The sequence below is a fragment of the Marmota monax genome, unplaced genomic scaffold (genome assembly GCF_021218885.2).
Source record: "Marmota monax isolate L192 unplaced genomic scaffold, Marmota_monax_Labrador192_F-V1.1 WCK01_AAM20220418_F8-fsc00136, whole genome shotgun sequence".
NCBI lineage: Eukaryota > Metazoa > Chordata > Mammalia > Rodentia > Sciuridae > Marmota > Marmota monax.
The window spans coordinates 2429504-2456401 of NW_026693905.1; the positions used below are offsets into that span (position 1 = coordinate 2429504).

Here is a 26898-nt window from a genome sequence, read left to right on the forward strand (position 1 = left end):
TCATTTTTTTTAAATGACCAATTTTAACACTGAAAAATACTTTATATCTAGTATATATACATTATATTTAGTGTTATATGATATAAATCATTATGCACATTTCTTTTCTTGGTACTAATGTTTTTTTCTTAAATATTTTTTATTTTAATTATGTACAATATGAAATTTCTGAATTACAAACCCATTTTAATTATTTATTACGCTAGGTCCAATAACATCTAATTAAAGTATTTTAAACCAGTGATGAGCTTTTTAATGTTAAAAATACCCGGAACAAATAAATAAGAGAAATACTATCCAGAATTTTATTAATGTATCACTAAGTGTGCTTCATTCAGCATACAAGGATGGTCCAATATTTACAAATTATTAATTACTTATCTCAATAACTTAAATTTTTTCTCAAAAATGGGGAAAATCACATGACAAACTTCAACCTTCAAGGCTAAATAAAAACTTAGTTAAGTGGGATTCTGGAATGTATAAAATGATAAAAGTGTGTGCTGAGCCAAGGGAAATAGTTTGTGAACATTAGGGGAAAAGACAGGAATGACTATTATGCCTATGTGTTAAAAAAATCATCTTATAAATGCTATGCTCATAAAAAGCAAATTTTTTTTTCAAAATACTTAGTACAAAACACCACTTTGTAGATATGTATAGAATCTGAGATTCAGAGCAATAAAATGACTTGTTCAAGTTAATTTAGCTATTTAAAATAGTGGAACCACCATTTGGTCCTCACTCTGCAGTAGTTCTCAATGACTCCAAATCCATTTTTTCAATAATCTTTGGGTGAGATTTGGTGACGTGAGTGACCAAGCAAAGAGCTTGTCTCCTATGGAAACTGCATTCTAATGTACAAACATAATAAAAGATAAACCTCCAAAAATGTAATGCAATTTAAGACAGCAAAACAACAAAAATAAAGAAGGGAAAGAAGATAGAACACATTGTATGTAACTTGATATCCATTTTGGATAAGTTTGGAGAGAAGACTTTCCTGAAAGGGTGACATTTGAGAAAAACTTGAATAGAGGTGTTTTCAGGCTATTTGTTTCTGTAACAGACACAAAGTATTAGCCAGTATTTTTAATTAACTCATTTACTCCCCATCTTATATATTGCCTTTGCCTTCAGCAAGCATGAATCTTTACATGATGGGGTGACCTAATCCTTCATTCCTGAGTAATACTGCCTGGACTGTGTTGTTGTTTTCCACTGACCTTTATCAGAAACACTGTAATTGTACCAAGAGGTATGCTAAGGAAGAAGCCCCTGCCTGGTAGACATTTTCTTCCTTACCTACATTGTGGATTAGTAGCCCCAGTTTCCCCCTTCCTAGGTTCAGTTACAACAGACAGCATAATAATATTTTTCTTTGGCTGGTGATTCAGTGGCAGGAGGAACTCAAAGTGTCTGGGTGACAGTTTTTACCTCTGGTAGTGGAATCATTTTTGTGTCTCCTGGTAAAGTATACCAGGAGAACATGGTACATATTTAATAAGATGGTTGAAGAAAGCTTTTCTGAAAGGGTTACATTTTTGCAAAGATAAACACAGATTTTTTAAAGGTATTAGAAATCAAGAAGTGTTTGTATTGGAGAAGTGATATGAACAATTTATGTTTTTATAAAGATCATCCTCAGGCAGGTACGGTGGTGAATGTCTATAATCCCAGTGACTTGGGAAGCTGAGGCAGAAGGATCCCAAGTTCAAGGCCAACTTGAGCAACTTAGTGAAGTCCTAAGCAACTTAGCAAGACCCTGTCTAAAATTCAAAAATAAAAAGGCCTGGGGATGTTTCTCCCTGGTTAAGTGCAGCTGGGTTCAACCTCTGCTACCACCCCCTGCTCCCCCTCCAAAAAAGAAAATCATCCTCTGAATTGGGGAAAACAGAAATCTCTGGAAATCATTAGGATGCTACTCCCTAAATACAGGGGAGAACAGCGTGGATTGGATTAATTTTGAAAGTGGACAACACAAATTTCACCCCATTTGGGTTTACATTTTGAATACGTTGCCTGACAAAACTTTCAGTCTCCATGTAATTGTAATGGGACTCAGAAATGAGTGTTGAAATTGTTTGCTGCTTCTTACATGTTCTTTAAATATTTTATACTTTAAGGTTTACCACATTGATTTTTAAATGCCTGACCATTTCTATCAATATGAAGTATTTTTAATATGTTAAAGTTTCTAAAAGAAAAGGTACTTATTTGTGTTGAAGAGAAAAAAAATTATAGAGGTTTTATTCATCAGGTTTTCAGTTTTTTTTTTTTTTTTTCACCATTGCTGGGGATCAAACCTAGGACCCTGCCCTCAAATATTTTGTATACAGACAGCTTCTGAATTACATACACACAATGTATGCATGGCTTGTATATACTAATCACTGTTTTCTTTGTATGTGACTTGTACAACTGCACAAGTCCTTTACAAAAGACCTTGGAAATTTTTACCAATAAATATTTTTCTATGATCCTAGTTTAATACCGGGTACTAAAAAATTATTCTTTTCTTAATTGCTATCACATTATGGGCATTTTAATTTGGGAATTAGGCAAAACATGGGTTTAATTATTTTTCCCCTCTTACTGTTTCTCTTTTGTCAGTAAATGGAGTTCTGGTTTCATAGCCATAACAGGCCTGGAGGCAAAAATTGATTTTTGGTATTAATATGGAGATTGTTAACCTTTCTTCGTTTTGCTTTATTTTCCCTATGCATCAAATGAATAATTTTGTTAACCAAGTTCTTATATTGCTACAAATTCCTAGTTCTTGATATATATATATATATATATATATATATATATATATATATATATATATTTTTTTTTTTACTAAGGATTAAGTCATTTACTCACTGTTGGATGTAAAGCTGAAGTGCAGAAGAATAAAAGCCCAGCATTTACAAATATAGCTACATTTGTAACTGAATCGATACGAAAGAGAATAATTGGTGATTTTATTATAGCCTCACATATAGCTTTACTCCTAGAGTTACATTTGGGATGAAAACTCTAGGGAGCACAAGTAAATTCAGGATTTTTGAAGCTTGAACTATTGTAAGCTTAAGGTTTAAGGACTTTATAATAGTGGTTGGCAAAGGGGACTGAGTTTTGTTAAGCTTGTTTTGGCTGGTGAAGAAGATTTTTCAATTCTGTTTTGATAAACAGCTTTGTGAAATCAATGAAACTTGATGGCTTAAGTATTGTCTTGTATACATTGCCTGATTGTAAAATCGATTGACAAATGGAAGTTGTGAGGCATTCAGGGGAGACCTCATGAAGAGAAGTATGAATGATTTTTATGCGTCTATCCAAACTAATTCTTTAACAATCAGGCCTGTCTTCCAAGATAAAAGTTCTGATGAATATACTATCGATTCTACATAGTTTGAATCAAGCATAAATATAAACGAAAGGCTTACAGAGAAAAAAATTACCTAAATTCAAAAGCATATATTAAAAACTCAAAGATTAGAATGTTTAGTGAAAAAAAAATGTTCTGATGTATCAAATTTTCTGTTTATTAGAAGATCTTAATTTTGCTGAAATATATTTCAAAACATACTTATTCTGATTTTGCATTTTAATAAGGTATATACAAAACACAGCGGGTCATTTGTTGAACAGTGGGAATTCTTTTTGAATTAAAGGTCATTTTCTGAATACCAGTTTTAATTATTTTAATATCAATTAAACTAACATTGTTTAATTATAATTTCTTGCAAAGCATTGTGTTTTATAGCGCAGAAGATACAAAATAGTTATAAATACATTGAATCTGTCTTCAAAGAGTTTATAGCATTTTGTGGGTATCATGATTATGAGTAGATTATTGCAACACAGAGTAGGGAATGTCCATTGTGAGAAATTTAAATACAGTTCTAAATATTTAAATCATACAGATATTTGGATTAATTGAACAGTGAGTATTTACCAAGAATTTAAGGTCAAGAGGATATAACTTATTTAGAATTTAATCCTTCCTAAGTGTAGTGTTTTATTGATTAGGACCAATATCACCATTATCTTAATGGTAATGATAAAGTGACAATTTACAACATTAATTAGTTGAAAATCCTGCAGAATGCAGCAGTTTATTTCTCAGCTCTCTTTAGGATGTGTCCCTTTAAAGACGATCCAAGATGATAGTCAACCTCTAGCTATCACATCTGCATTCTTGGCAGAAGGCTAGAGGAGAACATGAAGAAGTAAGGTGGCAAAGTCAGACTCCAACCTTTTTTAAATAAAGTTCCAAGAAGGTGTCATACAATATATACAACTTAGTCTCTTGGTCAAACTTACCTCCAAGCGAGTAGAGAAATAAAATCTTTATTTTTAGTGGCTACATGCCAGTTGAAAATTGTACAGTCGATTACTATCAAGGAACAGGAAAGTGATATTAAGATTCTAGAAGTCTTTGCTATATCATCTATCATCATAACTCTACAAAAATTGCTTTCTCAAAGGCAGCAAACAATTTCCAAGATGGTGTTTGAGGGGCTTGAAACTCAGGAGGGAGAAAGAGAGAACAGATTGGAGGTGACAGGAAGATAGGACTATAGAAAGAAAGGAAGTGATTTTTAACACTTATATGTGGGATTTCAGAGAGAAAAAAGTCGAAGACTATTTATTGTTTTCCTAGAGCTGCCCTAACAATGTGCTACACCCTAGTTGACTTAAAACAGCACTATTTCCCCACTATTCTGGATATTGGAAATCTGAAAGCAAGGTTTCAACAAGAACATATTCTCTGAGGCTGTAGGTTGGATTCTTTCCTTTTTCTCTTTAACTTTTGGTGGTAGGTTGGAATCTTGGCATTCCATCACTTGTTGCTGCATCACTCCACTCTGTCTCTGTGGTAACAGGGCTTTCTCTCTGGGTGTCTTTGCATTCATATAGTATTTTCCTCTTTTGAAAAGGACATCAATCTTATTGAATTTAAAGCTCACTCTAATGCCCTCAACCTGAGTATATGTATAAAGACCTTATTTCAAAATATACTTAATGTATTAGTCAGCTTTCCATTACTATAACAAATGTCTGGAATAGCTTATAAAGAGAAGAATGTTACTTTGGTTCATGGTTCCAGAAGTTCTAGTCCATACTTTTTTGTCCCTGATTCTTTTAGGCCTATGATGAGACAATACATCATGGCAATAGTGCATTGCCTGATAAAACCATTCATCCCGGGGCCAGAGAGCAAAAACCAAAGAGAGAGAACTAGGCTGGCATGTCACAATACCCTCTTTGGACATGTTCTAAGTGACTTAAAGGCTTCCAACTAGGCCTTACCTCTCTTCAAGTTTACAGTCTCGATTTCACTATGGACTTGAGAATAAGCTATTAACACATAGATTTATGGGGGAACATTTATCCAAATCATATTAGTCACATTTATAGGTACTAGGGTTAGACATCAACTTATATTTCAGGGGACATAATTTAACTTTAAACAGAGCATATCTATAAATTTAAAAAAACTAGACTAGAAAATATGTGTTTTGTTTTTGTCTTTATAATGAACTTCCATTATGGTTAAAAATCTGCACTATCCTTAAAGACTTTTGGATTAAGGTTTTTGTTATTTTTTTTTTAAAGAGAGAGAATTTTAATATTTATTTTTTTAGTTTTCAGCGGGCACATCTTCATTTGTATGTGGTGCTGAGGATCGAACCTGGGCCGCACGCATGCCAGGCAAGCGTGCTACCGCTTGAGCCACATCCCCAGCCCAGGTTTTTGTTATTTTTGATGTGTTTGTTGGAAAATGAACTTTAAGATAGTCCTAATTATTAGGAAACACCCATCTAGATTTGTTTTCCTCCTTTACTGAAGCTAATCCCCTTGAACACAATAAGCATCAAGACTTCTCTGTCATTTCTGTGTGCCATACACACAGATTACACATCATAAATTCATTCCTCATCTCTGTTTTCAGTGCTTTGAAAATTTACTTGTACTTTTTAATCTTGCCTTGAATTCAGTACGATATAATTATGTAACTCACTTAAAAAGTTTAATTTACAATTTAACTTCTCAAGCTACTATTAAAAAATCTATATTATAACTTTTTTAGTCTGTTGAAGATTAGGGTCAGTACATTAAAGGGCAATAATTGTGTACAGGTAGGAATATGGATCCATGAGATGTAACAACTAAAAATCTGTCTCTGGAGACAAAAAGATATCACACGCACACATAAACCCCCAAACCACACGTGTGTATATATATATATATATGTGCTCTTGAACAGACTCAAGACTCTCTCCATGAAAAATTGCAAACAGAGGTAATTGATTATCTGTTTATTATACTTCAGAACATTCATGAATATATAGTGATGATCCAGTTATAATAATAAAAGTTATATTTTGTTACATATCTTGTTTTTAGTACATACTTAATCAATCTAAATTGCTTAACGTGTTTTTTAAAAGAGCATTTTGAGATCTTCCAAAAGCATATCTTAATAATCTAAAAAAATTGCTCAGCAGCTTATTTTACAAAGACAATAAATTCTATTTTAAAAATATTACTTTTATCTTCTCTTTATTTTGATTTATTTACATATGTCCAATTACTCCATTAGAAAATAGAGTAAATTACAAATCCTAATGTAAACCATGTTTAAATGAAATTAAATATATTTACATGCTTGATATAGTCACAGCAAGTGAGATTATTCTATCTCCTTGCTCTTTGTTCCTGGGGAACCTGCTCCTTCTTACTGTCTTGGTTAGCATATGTAATTTAGGAATATAAATGTGAAGCTATTTATTCATGTGTGAGTTTTTAATGACATTCAGAATACTTTCATTTGGGGAATTGGAATTGGCTGTTGTGAAATGATTTGGAGGAAGACATCATCATTGTGGGTGTAATGTAAAGGTTATGTAACTTTACATGTATCTTTTGTCTTTGCAGTGTGTGCAGGAACAGAGAATAAACTGAGTTCCCTCTCTGACCTGGAACAGCAGTACCGGGCCTTGCGCAAATACTATGAGAACTGTGAGGTAGTCATGGGCAACCTGGAGATAACCAGCATCGAGCACAACCGGGACCTCTCCTTCCTTCGGGTAAAGCTGTCTCTTTCTTTCTCTTCTCTTCTTTATGAGACGACAGTGGTGTCATGATGTGTAAAGGGAGACCTGCTGGCTTGGACCTGAGAGCTATGCTTTCCTGGCCGGCAGGGTTTGTGACTAGGGGAAGAAGATAAGATACAGAAGCACACCCAGGAAAAGAACAAGAGTAACAATGACATGATGACTGACACCTTGAGTTACAGCAGTTACTGCTGCCATGAGATGGATAAAAGATTCTGTCAGGTTGTAGTACATGACATCTTGCAAGTCTGTCTTTTTCTGACAGGCTGAGGACTAGGAGAGTCAGAGGACCAATCAGATAAGAATTGGTGACTTTAGCCAATCACTTCCTTTTCTGTTCCATTCCTGTCACTTTGGACATTTTTAGACTCTTTTGTATTACCATAAGAAGACTCAGACTGTTACCAAAAGTGGGGAGGGTGTTTGGTTTTGAAACCCAATAAATTATTTAAAGTAATCTCATGGGACATTGAAAATACTTATAAAGGTCATGTATGCATGCATATAATGTGTAAAGATGAAGTTATCCAGAGACAATCTATCTTTTGGAAATTTCTTTTGGCCTTTTTTAATGTTACTCTGTTAAACAAGCTATTAATGCTAATACCTACAGTTTTTCTTTAACTGGAATAGTTGCAGGAAAATCTAAAATTAAAATGGACTGTACAAGGTGATCTTGGAATGTGGTTTTTGCACAATGAAAAATTTATTATTAGAGAAGAATTATTAAGATACACTTTAGATAACATTACCACTACATATTTGGTATTATTTTCAACAATATTCGATATATCTTAGAAGTATTGTCTAGCATAAATCAAGATGATAATATTCCCAGTACTGATATGGTAAATTATTTAGTGGATATTGTATTATTTAGAGAACTATGATAATTTTAATAGTTTTTTAAACAAGAAATAAAAATGATATTTAAACATTGTATATTTGATATATATGAGATATTATATATATATATGGGGGCAGGCTCTTGTTCAAAAAGGGAATATACACAAGCTGTTCTAGCTAATATAAAAGAAACTCAATGGCATTCTGGAAGAAGGGAAACTAATGGAGAAAACTGAATTGTGAAGCAGGGCAAAGAAGTAGTCTATATAGTATGATAGATTGGAGCAATATGAGAAAATTCAAAAATGCAATCTAGAGACTTTTGCTTTTCTTCAGGTGTGTGTTTGCTTTGTCTTCTGCATGTGTACCTAGATTTCTTGGACAACCAAAATAATTCTTAATATTGTAAATGACAATCTTTAAATTGAGTCACATTAAAATCTTATACTTTTTTATAATTTTAGTATTCCCATTTTTATAATAGATTAAAAAGGCTAAAGATAGCCTTTAGTCAATTTTTAAACTTTATGAAAGTAGCATATAGATGTTGATGTTGGATATCTTTGAGTGGCCATTCTGATCTAAAAAAAGAAAGAAAGAAAGAAAGAAAGAAAGCATTAAAATAAACAGATTTGGTGGTGAATAAGATAAGGAAGGCCACGGTTTCTACCTGAAACAAAAACTAAGTTGTTTCTTCAAATAAGTAATGGCTAGTTCCTAAGTAGCATCTTTAAAACTTTATATAAACTTTGTATTCTAGCTGGTCACAGTGGTTTACTCTTGTAATCCCTGCTACTTGGAAGCTGGAGGCAGAGACAGAAGAATGGCAAATTTGAAGCAGGCCTGAGCACATAGACCTTGTATTAAAAAAAAAGAAAAGAAAGAAAAAGAAAAAAGACTAACTTTAATAGTTTAATAGTATTATTTTGTCTTTTTCCTTGTTGATTACATACTTTTTTCTTTATAAAAATATTTTCTACTCATGACATATATATACTTCTTAATCCAAGCATAAGATAGCAAGTAATCTATTGTCTGTGACTTCAATGATCTTGAAGTCTGTAGAGGATTACAGATGTGTAATACATAACTACTGTGTGTGTGTTTCTGTGTGTATTTATATATTATATAAGTATGCATAAGCATAAGACAAAAAAAGTTTTATAGTTATATAAGTATGTAGTTGCTAATACAAAAAAAAATTACCCAGAATCATAAAATATTGTCTTGAGTTAATAATAGGCATGCATGTTGAGCAAAGAAAAGAATGGCTAATTCCTAAGGATTCTGGAAAGTTTTCATCAAAGAGGTGCTTGAATTGAATCACAAGAAAATGAATAAGAGCTCATGAGGTGGGTGGGGTGGAAGACTAGCACATTCCAATGGGAGTAACTAGGTTAAGACTTAGATTGAAGGACTAAATCAGAGTTAATAAATGGGTTCTTTGTGTGCATTGTTCCAAACACTAGGCATTTACATGCAAATAAATCACATGTGGTTTCTGCCCTACAATGCAGTGGGAATAAAGAGAAAGTTTGAAGGTAGACTAAAATATTGCATTGGGAAGGTGGTGAGTCTTATATTACAGATACTTAGGAAATAATAGCATCGACAGAACAATTTAACATTTTGGGATTAGATGAAATAGTCAAGGGAGTTTGAAAGGAATAAGATAAAGAAGTGGACAAAGGGCAGAACACCCTGGATTCCTCACTGTTTGATACTTGATGAGTTTAGTGTTGCAATAACTCTTCTACTGAGTCCTGAGAACAGAGATTGTTTGCCAAAATCCTCATAATAGTATATTATTGAAATCCATCATTCCAAATTATACCTTAGAATATACTAAAAGCTCTCCATTTAATATAAAATTATATTCTTTCTGCAAACCACATTATGGCCCATTTGGGCTCTTAGTATCTTTCCTCCAAAACACATAATCTGTCTATATTATAATGTAAAGAAGGTGTATTTTCCAATATACCATTATTTCCTTCATGTTTTGAATTATATCAATGAGTAAGAAACTTGCATTAATCTAGTATATGGATCACATATCCCTCAGGTTTATTTTATACAACTCTAATTTACTGAACAACTTTCCATAGAAGTTTCACAATTTCCCTTTCTCCAAGAATGACCTAAATCTGTCATGTGTTTGGAAAGGCATCATGGGTAGTGATCTTCGAATGATTCTGGATTTATTTATTTACTTACTTCTGGAAGTCAAGTAAATTACTTTTGTTTTAAAAAGATTTCCCATTCTTATTTTCATCTCTAACCAGCAAGGTAGTAGTGTTTTGTCATTTGTTTTGTTTTGTATGAAGACACCCTAAGTTGTATAGATTCATGAAAGCAGGTTACCCAGATAACCCTGTTTAACTTACATATACAATCAGCATTGTCCATGTTTAGAGCAGCACCTGAAATATAGTAAGTTAAATTTTTGTTGAATGAACACATGAGTATTTTTCTTCAATTATGGATCCTGGCTTTCTATGTGTTATATTCTCTAAATGAACATGTGAATCTCTCTTCATAGTCATGTTATTTCATTGTGTCTCCACCAACAGGCCAGGTGTTTGGGAATAAGACAGGCTGGATCAGTCAGAACCCCTTTACATGAGTGGATTGTAGCCAATAGTGTTCAGTTTCTGTAGGAGTTAGTTTCTTATTCACTTGGGTACCAGAACACAGCCTTCTTTTGTCTTGTGGTTTGAATGTCAGAGAGGATGTGCAAACAAGAGAATGGAGCCAGAACTCTGAAACAGACACAAAGAGCTGAAAAAGAGAGCTATTTACCCAAATACTGATGTGGGAACCATTCATTTCCAGGGTCTAGTGTGCTTCTGAAGACTGGTTGGGTCCAGTCATTCCAGCCATAAAATGCTCCTGCAACTTCATGGTAATTTTATAATCTCCCCCTTTCCCCATTAAGCTGGACAGGATTGTTTCCTCTACTATAACTAAAATGTCCCATCTAGTACACCTCCCAAGATCTCAAGAAAGCAGCAAAAGTAGGCCTTTGAAATTGGACTGAAGATATATTCATAAATAAGCCTTAAAAAATCCCTCTAATGATTTGTTAGATACTTTGTTACAATGATTTGTTAGATACTCTTAATCTTTGTTAGATACTCTGTTTTGTTGAAATAAGTTTAAAGGCATTATTTTCAAGATGCTTTTATTGTAACAATCTTGATGCTCTTTGAACCAGTTTTGTTTTTTCAGTGTTCAGTTTTTACATTTCCTTTTGGAAAAGATTGACTATGTTAACATTCAACCCCCCAAGATACCACATAGTTGGCTAGAAAAAGGGCCTAAAACTTATTTACTGTGTGCTTTATCATGATCACAAGGTTAAGACATATAATAGACAGCTACAAGGCTTAAAAATCACAGACTTTGTGCTATTGTCTTACACTAGTGAACTCTCTAAAGCAAGGCAAAATGTAGCACGTAATGGGAGTGAATTATTAGACCTTTTACCCTCATTAAAATTCTTGGAGTCTTTTATTCTTTGACACCACATGGGTCTTCTGTGCTACTGCTGGCATTCAATAACTCAGTGCTTCTAGAAAGGTGACAGAGCCACCAGCTTTTGTACCTTAAATTCATTTTCTCTATTTATCTACCTTAAGCAAATAACTATCAATTGCCAACTATATATAACACAGTGTGGTATGTATGTAGGGTATATATAAGGACTATTAATACCTTTCCTTACCCATGGCAATCATAGGTAGTAATTTTTAATCTATGACTTGATTTTAATTTTACATAGATTGTTTTGGAAATAGTATATGTTAGGATTATGAAATGATAAGTTTAGAAATTGGTACATGTTATGTGGAATAGTAACATCATAAATTTATTGGATCTCAGTATGCTGTAGTTCAAAAGCCTTAAAGTTTACTAGTTATACATGTCTTTTATAAATAAAGAAAATAATGTTTTAAGATATATTTTAAAATAGCACCACTATATTCTATTATTGATAGAGAAAGGCAATAACTTTGAGAAAGAAAATATAGTTTTTAAGGGAAAATGATAAATATGATATCTTCTCTCAGATAATAAATAACAAGCACAGGTGTTATGAGTATGTAACAAACTTTTAAAAGCATAACCTGTTTTTATTGCATAATTTTACAGAACTAGGTGTTTTGTGATATCATCTAAAAATTTCTTTTTTTAAATAAAAATCATGTAAATATGTAATTCATTTGTCTCAAAAAGAAAATGTCCTATTCTTAAATTAATATATACTCTTTGTTTTTATTTAACAATGAACATTTTATAGTGTGATCCACATCCTCTATTATTAGGATATGTATGGGATTTTTCAGACTTGAGGATGTTGCTTTTCTCCCACTCCATAGGACATGAAATTTGTATCTCTTTTCCATTGAAGGTAAAGAACTTATTCTTTTCCATTCTCTTTCTCATACCTCTTCCACTTCTGGCTAATGACACACTTTTGCAGGAAGGCAGAGAAAGAAATAACTCTGAGACTAAAAAATGCTGACTGGCTTCCTGGATTATAAGACCTTGAATTCATTAGCATGGTTTTGTTACAATAAAGTCACAAATGATGCTTGGCAATAATGCGTTTTGAGTTGCGGCAAGTAACTATGCTTTGACCTGTTCCTTAGCTGTTTTCAGTAAGGGTGGACTACCAGTGAGACTCAATAAAAAGTTCTGAATTCTTCACATTTCATCTCTACCTTTAGTGCCATCTTTTCATTGTCTTTTGGCAATTTACAGTGGATAACTAGAATTCATACTTAAACATAAATAGATAATTTATAAAACACTTATTTCTTTGGATGATAAAATGATTTATTGAATAGTTTGTTTAAATACAAGCTACCATTGCCTGCTTGTTTTTAGTTCATTAGATACCAGGTAGAATGAATTGTGTGGGAGAGATTACATCAGAGAGATTGATTAGAATCAGGAAGAGAAAAGTAGACTTTAAAATCATTAAAAATTGGAGAGAAAAACACCATTTCAGTGAAACATCTATGGCATCATAAAGTAGGCCTACATGTATTATCTTCTCATAATTAGTGAAAAAATGAGTATGACATTTTCTTATATAGCATATATAATTAATCAATGCATAGATTCTAACTGGACTTCAAAACGAGAGTACAGTTATGAATTTGTTTTCCTGAAAATATAATATAGAAAAGTAGTATATTTGTAATTCTGTTAAATGATGGACAAGTAAATAAAACTCTCTTGTCACATATTTATATCTTTAACTATTTATTCATTGAGCACAGTAGTGTAAATTTTTCTTCCATGTCATTAATTGGGACAGATTATAAGAGAGGGGTACAAAGATCAATATCCACATGTTTAGAACTCACCATCATTAGGTTCAAAGAAGCTCTGACTTCAAGAAATATCTTGGTCAGGTAAACAAGTATTAGAATAATGTGGAGTATGCCAACTTCTTTAAGTTTTTTATTGGTTTGAATTACATGCAAAATTGCCTTTGTGGTAAATGGAAATATTTGCTGCATTTGCTGTATTTGAACATATTTGGTAGTCTCCTAGCTGGGTGAGATGGAGAATACTGAAAAGGAAGTAGAGAGAATAATAATATATAACATGTCATTTGGGTCAAAGCAGACATTCTGGGTTAAATGGAATTTTCAAAGCTTTGATAGTTTCTGCAAGCTGTTCCTAAGATGGTTAAACATAATACATATGCAATTTTGTATGTATGTATTTATAGCTGCCTTTTTAAATTGAAACTTGATTTTGTACTAAATTTAATCATAGAACTTGTATTGCATTTTCAAAAGCTATGCAATTTACACTTGGCTTGGCTTACGAAAAAAAAATATATATATATATGTATTTTTTACTCAGGGGTTAAGTACTATTTAATCTGAAAGTATATTTTGAATCAAAATAATGATCCTCTTCAGAAATCTTACAAGATAAATCAAAAATTAAAAATGTACACATTCCTAATTTGGCACTTATTTAAGCATATTTTTGAAATTTTCTTCTTAACTATTTAAATAAAATATTAAATAAAAATATATTCAAGAGTTTTTTCTATATTTTTAAATATTAAAACTAAATAAAACAGAACCTTTAATAAAGATACATATTCAACAGAAAACAAGTATTTTAGGGAGTATTAGAAGAAATTATAGAAAAAAGAAACAGATTGCTATTTATACTCTAATATTTATAAATGCATATGTAAATAAATATAAATTCATGACCATTTATATTGAGGTATGTATAAATGCAAATTACCATTTTCTAGGCTCAAGAATTAGATTACTATAAAACATTAACTATATACCATGTTCTGAGGGAATATTATTAAAAATAAAACAACTAAAATGAGAAATAACTAATTTATTTCTAATAAAAATAATTAATAATAAAGCTGCTCTTAAAAAGTTTTGATTCCCCAAATTTCAATGCACTCTACAGATAAAAAGTGATATTATTACAAATGTACTTAAATTTTAAGTGAGTTTATTAGGAAAAAATGTTCCTTTATACATAATTCTGAGACCTGTCATATTTAAATTCAACTTTAATATAAGTATAATGAATTTATAGGCTGATCTCAACCTTAAGTATAGAAGAATCCAAGTAACAAACACATTTTACTCTATAGTTCTTTAGTGCTTTTTGCACTCATGTAAATGGAGTGTATAAAGGTTATTTCTTCACCTCTCTTATTTGTAAGCAGCAAGGTCCTTGGTTCAAAGTGAGGACAAATGACATTTAACTGAGTTTGTAAGATTAACAAAAGCATTTCGCAGGTGAGCTTTTAGTTCTAAAACCAAACATTGGAATTTAACCAAATAAAACCTTTCTCAAAATTTACAACTATGTACATTGTTATTGGCTTTATTTTTCTCTGACTCTTAAAATGAAACACTTTGGGTTTTTTTTTTTTTTTTTGAAAGAAAGAGCAGATTTAAACTTGAATAATTTTGTAAGAGATCAAATCAATTTTAAAGGTCTCTTTTTGGTCACCTAGAGTATAATTTAAAGATCAAAAGTGTAAAAATAAAATGTAAAAAACCATTGCATTTAGAAACACTGTAATTATTTCTCCTGATCCCTAATTTGAACCCATTTTCTATAAAATATTACATTTAAATATAACAGTGGTAAAAATTAAGATAATTGTTTTAGTACATATAAGCCTCTTCAAAATCACTTCTGTTAAATTTCTGCCTAAAAATCAGAATATGTAATTGAGTGTTGAAGTAAATCCTCTTTAACAATTTGATGCCCCATTTGTTTCCAGAAATAAATGTGCCTTTCCTGGTGCCTGGTACCTTATAGCTCTTCAGCAATAGGTGGTTCTGTCTAAACTTCCTGGACTACTTTCTTACTTAACTCTCCAAGTCAACAACTATAGTGGCATGCCCAGAATATTTGACAACGCAGTTTTACAAAGATTTTTCAGAAGCTCAGCCTTTGGTTGAGCATGATTTCATATTTTCAGAAAGGTGAAATTATAAGTCAAATGCTTGGTTGTTTTAAAGAGGCAGTCAGTTGCTAAAAATGTGCAAAGGCTTTACAAAGTTAGTAAGGGCTGTTTTGACAATCTAACAGACATCATATCATGTAAGCACTGGGAAATATTCATAAAAGAAATCAATGAGGCATCAATAAAGCCTTAACAAGAGTTCATGAAAGAAGAAGAGTGGAAAATCCAAGCAACTAGGGGTTACATACCTGAATTGTATTGTGTTCCCTCTTAACCTTTTTCATCCTCTGAAGTCCAAAACTCTTAGGATAAAATCCAAAATTGTTTTATTATTTGGCCCCTGCCCAAAGCCTTATCTTCTTGCTGCCATTTGTGACATTAAATTTACTGGCCATCTTTCAATTGTAGCCACTTTCTTTTTTGAATTCAGCTCCACTTCTACTACTTTTTTTTTTTTTTTTAATTCCCAGGCCTTTCCCCTCACAAACACAAGCATGTGCACACTTACTTCTATCTTGGATAGGTTCTGTTCAATCTTTTGGTCTTCTTTATCAAACATTTCTTTATTAGCACTCATATGTCTTAGTGAATTCCTTTCTATTACATACATTCATAGTTCCTCATGCTTTTTGGTAGCGCTTCTACTATAGCAATTCTTTAAGTATCTGTTTAATTTCTGTTTATAATAATAATAAATAGTAGGAAAAGTCATATCTAGTTCACTACAGAATTTGCATAAAACCCAGGGTCTATTGTGTAGTGACTACTCTGCAAATGAATGAAATGAATGAATAGGTAAATTTTATAACAATAAGAATGGATTATTTTATTCTTTATAACTTTGTCCATCAGAATGAAATACAAAGGAATTATTTTACATTAGTTACTTTTCTAATTGGAGTTTCTCTCCACAGTGTCTTTTTGAGCCTGTAATACCTTTTATCTTATGTTCTATGAAATGATTTGGTTAGTAATAAATGTTATGCTACCTATAGTGGAAAAATTGGAAATTGAATTTACATACTTACTCACATACATAAAAGCCGAATGGACATGTAGGTAGCTTAGTTTGATGCCTAACTGTGTTGCTTAAACAAAACCAAATAACTATCACAGCCTTATGCATCTCCTCTGACCTGCCTTCAATACCCGAAAATTCCCACCCATTAACATGTTCCCCTCTACTAGTTCATTTTTTTAAATAAATAAAGTTTCTATGATTTTGCATTCAGTTTTTTCCATTTATGGAATGTCTTTTCACACTTCTCTTTTGGAAAATCATAATTCTTTAATAACTTATTCTAAATATAAGTTATTTATTCCCCAACATTAATATGTTCTCCAGATTTGGTCTGTTTCCTCACGCTTACCATCAAGACAAGCAGAACTGATGTCTTTCATTGTTTTCCTATAGTACTAAGTACATATCTGCATTATTACATTTGTCACATTGTGTGGGAATGTACTGAATTATAAGATGCACTTTCACTTTTGTCAATTTACATATATATATATATATATATATATATATATATATATGTATCAGACAGAGTATATGTTCAGTAAAGTTTTATTTGTTGAATAGAAAAAAGTAAGCTTGGTTAAGTTGTTTTCTTAAGTGAATCTTACTATACTGGATCTATATTTTTTCTAATAAGAAACAGTACAAGTAAGTATCTTTAGACTCACCTCCGAAATACCACTTGTTGAGGTGGGTGCAAGGCAATGTGCTGGTTTAGTGGCTAACCATCTCCCACTTCTTACTATAACTTTGCTACAAAGTGTTATTATTCCCATTTTAGAAATGATGAAATTTAGGCTCAGAGAAATTAAATGACTTTCTGGGACCATAGAGCTAACAGGCAAAGTGAACATTTTTACTCATTCTTTTGCTTCAAGATTTATACATTTGCATTTTGCCTTATTCTTGATTACTATGTACCAGTGATGCATCTATTATTCAGAATAGATTTCAGAAGAAATAACTAACCTATTAATTAACTAACTGAGTTTGAAACAAAGCATGGAAATTTTTATAGACAAATCATAAAATTTCAGAACTATATTAATTATAGTAGGAGATAGGCTTTGGGAGAGCCATAGCCATTGGTAGACCAAGGATTAATCAATATTGAAGGCAGTGGGTATGAGAAAGACATCATAGAGAACACTGGGGGTACGTACACTTTAATGTTTAGATTTTTCCATCATCAGAATTAAACATTCACTTACTCATCAGCAGATGTCTCTTGACTGGCAATTCTTTGTAATTTATTGTGCTGTTTTATAAAGAGTAAAGACTAAGTTAATTAACAGTACTGAGCCCAAACATTGTAAATACATAAGAATGGTATAATCAGTGCTACAGACATTTCCAGAATGGACTCAAATCTCTTTGAGAACAATGTGTCATTTTCATTGTGTTTATGTCCCTAGTACTTAGCACCCTATTTGGAACCCAAAGAAGGTCTGAGATAAATAATGAATGATTGAATAGTATGCATGGGGAGGGTCAAAAAGATTTATATGGAAATAAAGCTTGAGTTAGTTGAAAAAAAGAATGGGGATTATAAAAGATAGAGACTAGAAGTTGCTCTAAGTGAACATCCAGAAGATCTTCTCCATTTTTAATTCAATTCACAGATGTGGAGACAAGAAAGGAAAATAAAAGGGAAATAAGACACTAATTACTATCAGAATATGGAGGTGATAGGTGAGGAAGTAAACAAACAAAAAAAATGTTTTAGCCTCCTATAACAAAATACCTCAGATAATCAGTTTATACAGAAGAAAGATTTAATTTTGGCTCACAGTTTATAGTCCATGATCAGTGGGCCTATGGCAAGGCAACTTAACCTGGTAGGAATCTGTGATGGAGCAAACCTACTCACTTCGTCATGAGCTAGCAAAAAAAGTAGGACCAGAGTCTCATAATTCCCTTTGGTTATATGTTCTTAGAGACTTAGAGACCTCCTACTACCTCTTAAAGATTCCATACCATCACAGTAGGTCAATCATAGGGATCAAGCTTTAATATACATGGCTCTTTGTGGGACTTCCAACATTCGAACTATAACAGATTCTGAGGTCTCAAATCTGGGCAGTTGGGCAGATGTTGTCCTGGTAGTTAACAGGAGAGAGGCAGGAGAACAAGTTCTTGCTAAAGTTATCTGGTGAGAGTCTTCTTGAGTTCCTATCAATTTTTTAGGAAATCTTCCTTATTGGAATTGTACTCTGCATCCCAAGTAAGGTACACTGCCAGGGCTCTATCAATTATCAGGTAGGAAGGTAGCCAGGGAATGTAATTGTAATTAAAGCATTTATCAGTATACATTCTATTTGCAAAAACTAGATGACTATTGCATGTTCATTCTCCTTAATTAAATTCAGCAAACAAGAAGTTAAGCTTTGCAAATGATAACTTGTTCTTCAGCCTTTTGGGGCGATAACCTAGTTGTCTTTCCAACAAATGTAGTTTCCTGGAGAGCTTGGATTAACCTTTTATTTGCTGAATATAATTTAAACACATTTAAACACATTTAAGATAAGTAGCTTCATTTTTATGGTAGGAACATATTTGGAAGCAGTCTAGGTGATAAAATTCACAGCAAACTTCTGGGAAATCCCTTTTGAATTTCCCTCTTGTCAGTTAAAGGACCTAACTGATGTCAGTGGGTGGTGTCTTTGTGGACTGTTTGTCCTCAGTTTCATTCTGTTTCAGGAGGCAGTAGCACAGTAGCAAATGCTTTATTATTCCCCATGAAGTCAAGCTATTGGAAAAGTGTCAGCACTTACTATTCTCCCCAAAGAAACAGAAAGCACAAGTTAACTGGCATGTGGTAAAAATAAAGAGGACTATGGTAATAGGTAAGAGGTTCAATCCTTTAGAAAGGAATGAGCTTGGAAGGAAAGAAGAAAAAACATTAAGAATAATGGGATAGGTTGGATTGGGGTGAGCAGAGAAGAAGCTGCAAATACAGGAATATGCTAATAACTAAAGCATGTGTGAAGTATGTTTCAAGGTGTTTTCCAAATAGCTTAGATTTTTTATCTTTTGAATGGTAGAGTTTCACCTTATAGACCTTAAACTACTCTGCTCAAGATTAATAAGGCACCTTTTGCCTTAGTATCTTAGTATTTAGGTATAATCTGTCTTTTTAATAGAGAGATTCTCCCCACCCAGGTGAAGTAGTGGGCCAATTCCATTTTGCTGATGAGGGCACTGAGATACAGAAAGGTTAACTAACTTGCCCAAGGGTCATGGATCCATAGCTGGTAGAACTTAAACTCAGGACATTCTAAAGAGTTTTACTCAAGAACTTAACTAAGTTTAACTTTGCAGATAATTAAGCTCAATTCTTGTGCCATACATCTTTATTAAACAATTCACACTACCTTTGTCACTTTATAGAAAGGCAAATATTAAATTATTACATGTTTTCAAACAGAAATGTGTCTTATTCTTTATTACTGTTCAATTGTTTGTTCATGTCTTCTTTAAGAATCTCCTACATATTGGGGCTGGGGATGTGGCTCAAGCGGTAGCGTGCTCAGCACCGCATACAAAGATGTTGTGTCTGCCGAAAACTAAAAAATAAATATTAAAATTCTCTCTCTCTCTCTCTCTCTCTCTCTCTCTCTCTCTCTCTCTCTCTCTCAAAAAAAAGAGTCTCCTACATATGAAAAAAATCACATATCCTGCTAGCACAAATGTTGCTAAAGAATAGTCAAATCCGTTGCTCAATACTGCTTAGCACAGATTCAACAGTTCTTCTCAGACTGCATTTGAACTCTTATGTTCAGAAAAACACCCTATGTTTAAGAGTAGAATTGACTGACTAGAGTGTAGTTATAATAGGCAATTGGGATAATATGTTCCAGAAAGCCATGTCTCCAAAGTAACAGTTGAAAGAAGTGGGTGTGTTGACCCTGGTGAGGAAAGTAGGAAAGGGAAGTGTAGTAATTATTTTGAGATTATTTGGAGGACTCTCATTGAAAAGGGAGTGGTTCAGTTTAGAGTTGTTCCAGAAGAGGGAATTAGGCGGAAGTTTAAAAGGAGGCAGATTTTGGCTTAAAAGAAAGAATTTGCAAACAATTAGAACATTCTAACAATATAATGGGGTGCCTTGTAAGTTAGAGAAAATGGACACAGCAACTTAATTGAACACCTTGTATTTTCCAGGCACTGGGCCAGTTATACTGTAGAACAGCAAAAAGAAAAGATGAAATTCAAGAGTCTAGCATATTTTAGGCACCTAGTTAATGTTAATTAGTTATCCTCCCTTCCCTGTGTGTTTCTTATATATATTCATAGCAATCCAATAACATCATTTATCTCAGTATTTTTCAGTAAAAGAGAGTCTGTCCAAAGTCAAACAGTAAGAAAGGGGGCATAGCTAGACGAGAATCTACATCTCTCTCTTCTCTAATATCGAGTCCATTCTACCATGCACTCTCCCCTTTCTCACTTAAAAAAAAAAAAAATCTGTTCTCATAACACTGTGGAAACAACCAAGTAAGATCAGGAGAGGAGGAACAGGATTTTGTGGGTTTCATAGAAAGTTGTATAGAAAATTCTAAAGTCCTTTAGTCTTTTTTAACTCTTCCATTTTCTTGGAGAATGATGCACTGCCTCAGCAAGTGTGGCATGTGACTTCTGAAAAGATAGTAACATTTCTAACCTTCCAAAGATAGGTTTAGTGAGGTGATTGGGGTAGCTGAATGCACTCTGGAATTGCTGTTTTACCTAAGTGCTCCCTTCAGGTTTTCCTCTTTAACTTTCTGCATTTATGGGATTTGTGTCCAAGAGGAATTTTGAGGGTTTTAATAAAGTGTGATATAGAAAATACTGGCATTGCTCCTGAATACCATGCTTATCTTTCTTTAAATTTAATTTCTTTAGTCTAGAAGGTTTGTTGCTTATTGGAGTCTTGTTAAAATGTTATGCTGCTTGGCTGCTTTCTCTAACATCTCAGCTTTAGATTTTATCTTGACCAAAGTTTGTTGAACATATTTCACTGATCTCTCTTCACCAATAGTTTTGCCTGTTAGACGATGTAAGGGGAAACATCTAGGTTTACTCTCTGAATTGCTTTTGGGAAATCCTACAAGTAGGTTTCATAGCATTCTGGCCTGCACTGTTTCATATTCTTTCTGATCTAAAATGTACCTATTTATGACTCATTTCTGCCACACTGCTTCTTTCAAGTAGTTAATGGAAAACAAAATCCCAAGGTTCTATTCTCTCCAACTAAATGCTATGTTCTGGGACAAATTTATTTAATTCTCTGAGTGTTCTGTTTTCTTTCCGAAAATGAAAATATTACCATTAAAGCAATATTATATAGCTTTCCTTGGTATTAAACTGTGTTCATAATTGTCATATCCATATGCAACTATATTCTTATTTTAATATTTTTGTGGAAACATTTTCTACATAAAAACATATTTTAAAGTTAAATTTACTACCACAAATGAAACTTCAGTATTGCCACCATAAGTATAAAGTAATAAAACATCAATGCAGAACCTAAATGCCTGACTGCTAAAGACTCCAGGCCTGAGGCTTTCTTTGTTTCTTTATTAGAAGAAAGAATAGCTAGAGTTAGAGATAGAGACACACCACTGAGGCTTTCTCTTTGATGTAATCAGAAAGAAGAACTTCCACACAATGTGATTCAGGGCTACTTAATGTACTCCCTGTGTATCTGAAATCACTTTTTATACCACCCTTTGGGAAGTGTAGGACTCAGTTTTCTTCAATAACCCACATGTGGTCTTCACTTTTAGAGATCATGATCTGAAAAACTAATGTAATGAGGTTCTAACAGTTGGTGACTGGATGGATTTTTCATATTAGGTTTTCTGCATGAATTTTAGGTTTTATGGAATTTTTTTGAATGAGCAGTGTCATTTCCAGTAGTCATCTGATTTTTTTTGAAAGAGAAATGATATTGGTATCTGATAATTTTTTTATTTGACCTTGAAGAGATTCCTTAACTTTTTCAGTCTCTTTTTTTGGGGTAGAACAACACCCAGGAGGAGTCAAATGCAATTGTAAAAAGCGGATAATATACAAACATGTCTGACATATAATAGATGATAAAAACTATAAGTGTTTTCATGCAGGGCATGGTGACACATGTCTGTATTCCCAGTGACTCAGAAGGCTAAGGGAGGAGGATCCTGAGTTGAAAGCCAACCTCAGCTTCTTAAGGAAGCTTTCCCTCAGCAGCTTAGTGAGACAGTGTCTCAAAATAAAAAATAAAAAAAGCATCTGTGGATGTAGTAAAGCATGGTAAAGCAATCCAGGTTCAATCCCCACTGTGACTCTGCTTTATCTGTCTTAAATAATTGAGATTTTTTTGTTTTGGTATTAAGGATTGAATTCAGGGGTGTTTTACCACAGAGCTACATCCCAAATTGTGTTTTATTTTGAGTCTTGATGAATTGCTGAAGCTGGCTTGGCCTGCTCTATTTTCTATGCAACTAGAAATACTATTGAAAGTTGGGGTATATAATTTTTTATTTTCTATTATAAAAGAGAAAAAGAGTTTGAATGCACAGGATTTTGAAGACTAAGAAAATACCTTATTAATTTTTATATCAATTGCACATGCAAAAGATAAAATTTTAGATAAATGTGTTTGTTTAAAATAACTACATGATATTTTAGAAGCAACATTTATAAACATAAAATAAATGAGAGGAAAAATGCTCCCATGGAAAAGAGAATTTTATTTTAAAAGACTGAATTATTCCTGGAGGTAATTGGTTATATATTAGAGGGAAAAAATGACCAAAGAGATTAAACAAACACCAAGGTTATTTTTAAGCTATCAATGCTTTACAGTCAAAGGGGTTGAATGAAATAAAATGTCCTAATGTTAGTCTAGCTGAAAAAAAATTTTGATTGCAGAAGCAAATTGATCAGATTTTTACTAGCACAAAGAAGATGCTGGACAATCAATAGATAAATAAGTTGTCAAAAATAAAAACAATTTCATACACAGGTGGCATGGACAGGGGGTCATAAATGATGAAAATGGCCAATAGTGAAGAACAAAGATACATTTTGAAAGAAAGACATGTTTAATCATACATGTTGATCCCCATTTTTTTTTTAATTTCCTACTGTATTTTCTCCATGAAGTCAAGAAATACGGGCACATTCAAGAGGACCAGTTCTATATACATAATTAATGGGAGACGAGGAAACATTCCAAATCCTGGAAACATTGCAAAGGTGCTAATATAGTAGGAGAACAGTCAAATTGGGACCAAAGAAGAGAGGAAGCATGGTGATGGGAGCCATGGTGGTTTGTGGTGGGAGTGACAGGGAAGTAAGGCCTGCTCCTAGATGAGATTCCAGGGGGAAAGGAGGCTCATCACAACCTTTCTGCAATTTCCAAAAACATTTACAAAAGATCATCTAGTAGTAATTTTTTTTCTGAAGAGAATAAAAGACATGAGTAATATGGACAATAAGCAATTTGGGGGATCTTTTATAAGAAATTTCTACCAACTCAACTTTAATACCATTCAATAATGGTATTTTCAGTGCTTACCCTGTGGCTACACACTGGAATTTGTTGTTGTTGTTGTTGTTGTTGTTGTTGTTCTTCTTCTTCTTCTTCTTCTTCTTCTTCTTCTTCTTCTTCTTCTTCTTCTTCTTCTTCTTCTTCTTTTTATCTTTTTCTAATATTTAATTTTATACATTTCATAGGGCCGTGGCTGTGGCTCAGTGGTAGAGCACTTGCCTGGCACATGTAAGGCATTGGGTTCAATCCTCAGCACCACATAAAAATAAATAAATAAATAAATAAATTAAAAAATCATACATTTCACTCCTCTCCATTAATGTCATTAATGCAGGATTACAAGTTAGCCATCCATATATAAGTTTCATACATGGCAAAAGTGCTGACTTCCCAGTAGGCTCACCAATCAAGGACTGGTCCCTTGACTCAGACCAAATCTAGATAAACAAATAGTGATTAAAAATTGACTAACCCACACATCTCATGCACAATAACAGTAACATGTCAGCAGATTTTGAAATAAGATGATTAGCAATGCAAATATATCTACCTGTGGCTTACAATAAGCAGAATAAACAAAAATCAGAACCTCCTGAGAATAGCAGCCCTCCAGAACTCTGCTCTAATGACTCTTAAGGACTCAAGACCTAGTTATCTAAATGCTTAAAAGGTTCTTTGCATTTTCTGGTTTCCTTAAACCCCACTCAAGCAAAGTGATTTCTTTTTCCTTTGGCCTCTATCAACTCCCAGTGTTCAGATCTATTTCATTTCTCATACCATATTGCAACTGTATATGCACTTGACCATGCCCTTAAAGTTCAATGTTATGAACTAAGACTTATTCATCTTTTCATCCTCCACCTAAGCATTGTGCCTGGCACATGGTGGACATTTAGGATTTATGAAATAGATTTGCTCTAAGTGTAAGAAGAGTACTCCTATAAATATTTTTACGCAAACATCCCAGGGATGTAAACTATCAGTGAGAATAACAGAATTAAGGCTATATCATCCCATCATTTCATAAGAATAAGAAAAAAGAAAAAGTAGTTATTTTTTTCCTGCATCAAGTGTAGTGATAAGGGAGAATAATTTGGCTTCAAACATTATAGCAGCATAGGGATGGAAATAGGCTGAACTCTCTTTCTTCTATCCTCTCTCTGTCACAGTATCCTCCCATGTTTGGATGTTTGGATGTTGCTTTCTTTTGTAGTAAATGCTGATGTCTATAATTGAGGCCAGGCTAAGGTCCATCGATGTAACAAACCATTAGATGAAAACAGCCATCCTGTCAATTAGATCTATTTCAGGCGTCAAATTACCTTGGAGCTATACACACACACAGACACCCACATCAAACCAAAACAGAAACAACAATATCCTAATACTCAATAATGACTGTAAGATCATTGATACATAATCTCTTGCCAGCAATTCTGTTAAAGATGGAAATAATCACCCAATCTCTGTTGAAAGGCTGTTTTGAAGTTACAGCATATCTGTGATTCATCTTCTTACCTGTATGTATAGGTTTGCTAGAGGTTGGAATCTGCATGTCACTTTAATCTTAAAAACAGTATTAGCATGCTGCATGTATCTCACCCACTGTATATAGCTCTTCCAATTCCTGTCAGCTCTAATGTGAAAAAAAAAAAAATATATATATATATATATATATATATATATATATATATATATATATATATATATATATTTGGTATAGGATATGGAACCCAGAGATCTTTAGCCACTGAGCCACATCTCCAGCATTTTATATTTTTTATTAGATAGAGACAAGGTCTCACTAAGTTGCTGAGACTGGCCTCTAACTTGCATTTCTCCTGCCTCATCCTCCTGAGTCACTGGAATTAAAGGTTTGTTCCACAAAGCTCAGCCTTAGTGCAGATAATTTACAACAGGGAAACCAAAAACAAAACAAAGCAAAAAACACAAGGGCGAGGGGCTTAAACATGTAATTAGATATTTTATCCTGAAAAATTTTTTCCCTAAACAAAGCTATGTAGAATTGACTTCTAAAATGTTAGAATTCTAAATTGGCATTGCCATATAATCAAATCTAATGCTTTATGATGCTTGTTGGAAAACAAGACCAACATATGACTTGGAAGAAATTATTGTTTCCTATGTATGGCTGGCTGGAGATGTGTGACTAATTGTTTCTTGGTATGACGTTCATCAAAACAACTCCATGGCAAAGCCTTCCTGACTATCAGTAGTTCAACAGGCCCATTCATCCCATTGCACTATTATAAATGGAGGCATAATTGTGATTTTACTATTTAAGAGAAGGTTGATAGATAATTTTTTATAATTAAAAATTTCTTAGAGCTAGATGGCATATAACTTGCTATTTAGTACTATTAAATATATTGTCAACTCAAAAAGAATACTATGACTAAAAACTTCCTTGAGCAGCAGCTTTTTATTTTTTTAATTTTTTTCATATTTTATTGGTCAACTATCATGGTACATAATGGTGGACTTTGTTGTTGTGTATTCATACTGCACACACTATAACTATATAATTTGGCCAATATCTTTCCCAGGTATTTCTCCTTTCCCTCTCCTCCTTCTTCCCTCTGGTCCTTCTCTTCTACTTTACTAATCTCCCTTCAGTTTTCATAAGATTTCTCCTGTACCCCCCACCTTTATTTTCTCTTTTTCTTCTGTGCCTTCCACATAGGAGATAAATCATATAACCCTTGACTTACTGAATTTGGCCTGTTTTACTTAACATAATATTCTCAAGTTACATCCATTTTACTGCAAATAATATTTTATTCTTCCTTGTGGCTGAATAAAACTCCATGTGTACATGTACCACATTTTCATTATCTATTTATATTTATCTGCTGATGGACACCTAAGCTGGTTTCATGTTTGGCTATTATAAATG

At 32.9% G+C, this 26898-nt stretch overlaps 1 protein-coding gene across 7 annotated transcripts in view; it reads left to right on the top strand.

The window, feature by feature from the left end:
* Erbb4 (erb-b2 receptor tyrosine kinase 4) overlaps nt 1-26898 on the top strand; it is a 1059983-nt gene that overhangs the window by 386643 nt on the left and 646442 nt on the right. For all 7 annotated transcript variants that reach the window (XM_058585185.1, XM_046462890.2, XM_046462893.2 and 4 more), the window contains one exon: nt 6931-7082. In XM_058585185.1, coding sequence (XP_058441168.1) covers nt 7026-7082 — 57 coding nt within the window. In that variant the 5' untranslated portion in view covers nt 6931-7025. The remainder of the gene's footprint in view (nt 1-6930; nt 7083-26898) is intronic.